Source organism: Salvelinus alpinus, chromosome 11, assembly GCF_045679555.1.
Source record: "Salvelinus alpinus chromosome 11, SLU_Salpinus.1, whole genome shotgun sequence".
NCBI lineage: Eukaryota > Metazoa > Chordata > Actinopteri > Salmoniformes > Salmonidae > Salvelinus > Salvelinus alpinus.
This window is the reverse complement of record NC_092096.1, coordinates 42,990,451-42,996,450: the sequence shown is the minus strand read 5'-3', so window position 1 is coordinate 42,996,450 and position 6,000 is coordinate 42,990,451. Positions and strand designations below refer to the sequence as shown.

The 6,000-nt window shown below is 46.4% G+C and overlaps 1 protein-coding gene across 1 annotated transcript; it reads right to left on the bottom strand.

Moving 5' to 3' along the window:
* Positions 1-692: 692 nt before the first annotated feature.
* LOC139534225 (leiomodin-2-like) lies at positions 693-5,564 on the bottom strand. The gene is made up of 4 exons (XM_071333166.1): positions 4,751-5,564; positions 3,793-4,509; positions 2,921-3,544; positions 693-1,096 (listed from the first exon to the last, which is right to left on the bottom strand). Exons 1-4 carry the CDS (start codon positions 5,027-5,029, stop codon positions 1,043-1,045), a joined length of 1,674 nt encoding a protein of 557 aa, XP_071189267.1. The 5' UTR covers positions 5,030-5,564; the 3' UTR covers positions 693-1,042.
* Between the last annotated feature and the right edge of the window lie 436 nt (positions 5,565-6,000).

Sequence of the window (6,000 nt, the reverse complement as noted above, 5' to 3'; positions counted from 1 at the left end):
ATGTGGGGTGGATTTAGGACCATACCAGAGAACTCTTCCAAGACACACAAATGCACAGGGGAAGTATTAAGTGTTCCTCTGCTACATACACTGAGTATAAAAAACATTAAGAACACCTGCTCTTTCCATGACATAGACTGACCAGATGAATTCAGGTGAAAGCTTTGATCCCTTATTGATGTCACCTGTTAAATCCACTTCAGTCAGTGTAGATGAAGGGAAGGAGACAGGTTAAAGGTGGATTTTTAAGTCTTGAGACAATTGAGACGGGTTGTGTATGTGTGCCACTCAGAGGGTGAATGCAAGACAAAATATTTAAGTGCCTTTCAACGGGTTTTGGTAGTAGATGCCAGGCACAGCGGTTTGTGTCAAGAAATGCAACACTGCTGGGTTTTTCAAGCTCAACAGTTTCCTGTGTGTATCACAAATGGTCCACCACCCAAAGGACATCCAGCCAACTTGACACAACCGTGGGAAGCATTGGGGTCAACATGGGCCAGCATCCCTGTGGAACGCTTTCGACCTTGTAGAGTCCATCCCGACGAATTGAGGCTGTTCTGAGGGCTAAAGGGAGGCCCTCAGAACCTTTTATACAAAATAATTAGGAAAGTAACTTTTGAACATTACATTTTGAAGAGAATCTTTTGGAGAGTAACATGGTTTAAGCAGTAATAAAACATCATAAAACTTCATTGTGTTGTTACTTTTATCTTCATGTTCAATTCATACAGTATATTCCTCACACACCAAATACAATATTTACAATTATACAAAAAAAAAGGTTACCTCAGTAAACGATTTAGACAACAATTTACACATGAATCATCACAAAAATGTAGACAACCAAATGCCTTTCTGCAAAGCATACACCGTAAATACATTTAAAATAACATGAATTTCATATATTTTTTTTTTCTCTCCAAAAGTAAAGGTGCTATTACAGTGTTAATATCCAGTATCCTCTCTGAGGAATTTCCAGTTCAATCTGAATGTATTGTTTATGTGTCCTCAGTAGTCTCAGGGTGTTCCCTGTGTCTTCAGATCAGCTAGTCTCTTCATCAGGGACAAAGACAAACTTCCTCTGTGGAACTTCCACCTGCAATTTTAAAAAAATATTTAAAAAAAGATTTCTGTTAAATAAAACAGGATTTTTCTTATGCTAGGTTCCTCGAAAACAAAAGATTCCATTTTGTGATTCTGCGATTGCAACATTGTTTGCAAAATCAACAATACCCTACATATTATGCAAGGGCTTGCAAATTTCATCAATCACCGCACTATTACCGCATATATCAGTCAAATCACCATAATATTACTGCATAAAACTGTCCGATCACCACACTACAAAAAAAGGTCTCACAAAAAATGTAACCAATCACCACACTTTTACAGCATAAAGTTAAGCCACATGTCAACAAATGTTTTCCCCGTCAGCCCATTTCCGTGATAAATTGGGCAAAACTCATCACAAAATGTCACAAATATCACAAAAATGACTCTGCACTTTCCTTATTTACTCTTTGTTGTCAGAGTTCGTTCTGGCACTGTGAGGCCTCTCCCGTTTCCCTTATCGTAGCAGCTGTCCAACAGTCCTATTTATAACTCAAGTTAAGTGGCAGGCATTCACAGACTCTAGACCCTAGCCTTCTGAGGGCAACCAGGATTTGCCACAGTAACAACATAACAAGCAGTTACCACACATTAATGGGCCCACAGAAACATTAGAGACTAGACTACTCTCCCGCTCCTTTCTCCTTCTTTCTCTCAATCTCTTTCTTTTTATCTCTCTCTCTCTCAATCTCTTTCTTTTTATCTCTCTCTCTCTCTCTCAATCTCTTTCTTTTTATCTCTCTCTCTCTCTCTCAATCTCTTTCTTTTCTCTCTCTCTCTCTCTCTCTCTCTCTCTCTCTCTCTCTCTCTCTCTCTCTCTCTCTCTCTCTCTCTCTCTCTCTCTTTTTATCTCTTTCTTTTTATCTCTTTATTTTTATCTCTCTCTCTCTCTCTCTCTCTCTCTCTCTCTCTCTCTCTCTCTCTCTCTCTCTCTCTCTCTCTCTCTCTCTCTCTCTCTCTCTCTCTCTCTCTCTCTCTCTGCCTGTGTTAGGGACTTCAACCATGGCTTGTGTTGTGTTTGGCTTTGTTCAGACATAACACAGCGCTTGACGATGGAAAGGTGTCATATGATCAGCGTCCATCGTAAAATAACATGTCAAACACAGGAGATGACTCAGATAGCGATGTTCCTCCGTCACCTGTCTAAGTCAGAGTGACCTCGGAGGTATGTGTTCCCTTTGACTGTAAGAACGCACCCTAAGGTTCTCAAAGCACAACCTTATTTATCTTAGACTGTTTAGACCAGATTCTTTCTCTCAGCCATTTTATATGAGTTTTCTTTTACATTTTCCAAGATGACATAGTGTCTCAGTCTGCTGGCTATGTCACAGAAAGAGACACTTTTCCAGATGGAAACACGTTAATTAGTTTCCAGGGCTGTTAGGCTGGTGGTGAAGAATTGGAGCATACAGTGTCTGTCCAGGAATACCCAGCCCAGGATACAGCTGGAATAGACTCCATGTTGGTAAGGGCCAATTGTTTTTCATAGCCATGTGACCTGACCAGAAAAGAACTCTGGGCCCTAATGATGATGTATGAGACTATGAACACTCATAGATGGTGTCTCACCAGCTGACCATATTTAACCCTTAAACTCTTGTTAACTCTCATTGGCTGTGCATGTACATGCACGCACATTCACACACACACACACACACGCACATTCACACACACACACACACACACACACACACACACACACACACACACACACACACACACACACACACACACACACACACACACACACACACACACACACACACACACACACACACACACACACACACACACACACACACAATCTCACCTTTCTGAGGGAGCGAACAGTAGCGTTGCGGATGGAGTCCATGAGCTGGTCGTGTGAGGAGCGCAGTGGAGTGGGTGGCCTGCTGTACTCCTGTTCTCTGTTCTCTGCCACTGGCCGCAGAGCGTTCTTCAGCTCCTTCAAGATACTGTTGGTCTCTTTCAATCCTTTCTTCCCCTTCTTCCCCTTCCCTTTCCCTCGCTTCTTAACGACCTCCTCGTGGAGCCGGATCACCTCCGCTATCTTCCTAGTCGGCTTCTTCTTCTCTGCCGGGGGCTGGCAGGGCAGTGGAGGGGGTGGGGGAGGAGGTGGAGGAGGTGGCGGGGGAGCAGGAGGGGTCTGTTTCTTGGGGAGTTTGGGGGATTGCCAAGGAGACACCTGAGGGGAACCATAGGGCGAAGAACCCGGAGTGGCCTTCAACAGAGCGGTCGTACGGGGGTTAACGGCCCCCTCTGGCCCCGCCTGCTGGTTCTGTCTCTGGTCCTGCAGGCGTTTCTGTCTCTGACGGTCCATGTTACGGGTCAGGATGCCTGTCATGCTCATCCGGGGGCCTGGCAGGTGGAACTGGTAACCCAGCTTGATCAGGGTGTGGTTCTCCCTTAGAACCTTCACCATCTCCATCTCCACCTGACAGACAGACAGACAGACAGACAGACAGACAGACAGACAGACAGACAGACAGACAGACAGACAGACAGACAGACAGACAGACAGACAGACAGACAGACAGACAGACAGACAGACAGACAGACAAAGAGAGAGAGAGAGAGAGGGGGGGGGGGAATTGGGATCGTGAGGTTGTGCTTTTACCATTGCCTGAAAATGTGTGTTGAGCAGCAGCATCAATATTGAATACCAAGTCCAGACTGACTGACCTGTCCTCCACACATGTGTCTCTGGTTATGGAAGCGTAGCTCAGTCAGGGTGCTATTGCTAGGCAGAGCCTGGACCATGGCCAGAACCCCTTTCCCTGTCACATAGTTGGACTCGATGTTCAGGCTGATGATGGAGGTGTTTTCGCACAGCGTCTTGGCAATGGCCAGCGCCACGGGGTCGTCAGCATGCGTGTTGGCCAGGCTAAAGACACGCACATGTGTGTTGGAGCGCAGTGCCTCAGCAAACTGGATTAGAGTGTCCTGTGAGATGTCCTCGATGTTGTTGAGGTTGATCTCTTTGAGCTCAGGGTCGTTATTAAGGACTCTTTCCAGGGCCTCGTCTACAACTATTGGGTTACCGTCGGCGTTGGGGTCAAGTGGAGGTGGGGGCGGGGTTAGTCTCATAGGCTCCACCCTTGGGGGTCTCAGGAGGCTAGGGGAGGAGATGACGACTGACAGCGGTGATGGAGGACCAGAATCCTTTGGGGTCGCTGCTTTAGGCCTCTTCTCTTCTGGCTCCTCTTTATCATCCTCTTCATCCTCCTCATCCTCTGTTTCAGCTTCCTCTTCCTCACTCTCCTCCTCCTCTTCTTCTTCCTCCTCTTCCTTTTCATAATCTTCATTTTCTTTCTTGTTCTCGTCATCCTTCTCCTCTGCTTCGCTGTTGCTTTCTGTCACGCATTCTTCCTCACTCTTTTCGGCATCATCATCGTCATCCTGTTTAGACATAAGGTGTAAATCTCTCATTAATCTGACTCAGACACATGGCCATGTTCTCTTTTAACTGTATTATGTCTGAAGTTAGACCTAGACGGTCCTAACTGGTTCTCCATTATACCAGAAAGTGATCATTATTGAATAATTAAGCTTCTTCATTGGTCAAACGTAATTTAAGGTTATCCATAAAGATCTGAGAGCAGCAAGCTAGCTGAGTTCAGACTCTCTCCTGATCACTGACCTGTTTGGGGCTGCTGGCTTCCCCTCTCTCATCCTCCAGTATCCTCTTGGTCTCCTTCTCCCAGTACTTCAACAGAGAGTCTCTACTGAAGGTGCCAGTGGGGGTCTTCTCCGTCTGGTCTCTCTGTCTCAGGCCGATGGGCACGTTGGCATCAGGGTCTATGTCTGCCAGCTCCATCTCCAGCTCTGCTAGCTCCTCTGGGCTGAGAGAAGCCAGTAGTTCATCCTCATCCACATCCTCATACTTACTCAACTCCCGACGGTAACCAAAACTGTTCATTGCTGAAGAGGTTGGCCTCTGGGCTGGGCTCCAGGTAGATGGGGCTATGCGTGCCGTACGAGTCCGATCAGGGTGGGATCTTTCTGGGATAGGTTTCCGGTCAGAGTGGAGTCTTTCTGGAGGTGTGGGTCCAGTCAAGTTCAGTCTCAGCCTGATCTGTTTGTCCTCTACTGCTTCAGTGAGAACAGTACCAGTGGTGTGTGTGCAAAGGGCCGGGCTGGGGTGTCTGTGTCGGTGGTGTGTGTGTTGAGTGTGTGTGTGAGTGTGTGTCCTGTTCTCCTCTCTTCTAATCTCTCCAGCTGCTGCAGAAGCCTTAAGAGAGGGATCAGTGGAGTGCAACAAAGCGTTGGACCATGATGCACAGTGCTTTTTTTGGGAGGCGCTGCTCAGAGAGATAGACTAGAGCCACAAAAAGCATGTGAGCTCAGAGTGCAGAGCGGCCCTGGTCAGGCCTGTCAGCGGATCCCAGCAGCGGCCACATTGTTCGTGGCCAAAAAAAGCCCAACCGGGACCCAAGAGAGACAGAGAGCGAGTCATAGAGGCACATAACAACAAACAGAAACACAGCGGCCGACATACAGAGACACATAGCAACATTAAAACACGTGTTTACACACAGAGGGACATCACATCACACACAGAGAAACCCACAGACATAGAAAGACATTTAGACTCAGAGACACACAGAGACACACAGAGACACACAGAGACACACAGAGACACACGCCATGGTATAAATGTTGTCTCAAATAGTACACTTTTCCCTAAGTGGCTCTGTTCAATTGTAGTGCACTGCATAAGAAATACGGTGTAATTTCAGATATGCCTCTAGTAAGGACAAGAGTGGTTGTTTATTTCATAGGCAACAGAGTGAAGTAAGCCGTATTGAAATTGTCACTTCTCAAGTGTCTATCACTACTCGACATTGCTGCGAGACACCACTGGCCATCCCGTGGGATTAACTACTAAAG

Coding starts and splice junctions, on each gene's coding strand:
- LOC139534225 (XM_071333166.1), bottom strand. CDS start 5,029: ATGAACAGTTTTGGTTACCGTCGGGAGTTGAGTAAGTATGAGGATGTG. Junction 4,510..4,750: donor AAGCCAGCAGCCCCAAACAG/GTCAGTGATCAG, acceptor ATGTCTAAACAG/GATGACGATGATGATGCCGA. Junction 1,097..2,920: donor CTGTTCGCTCCCTCAGAAAG/GTGAGATTGTGT, acceptor TTAAAATTGCAG/GTGGAAGTTCCACAGAGGAA.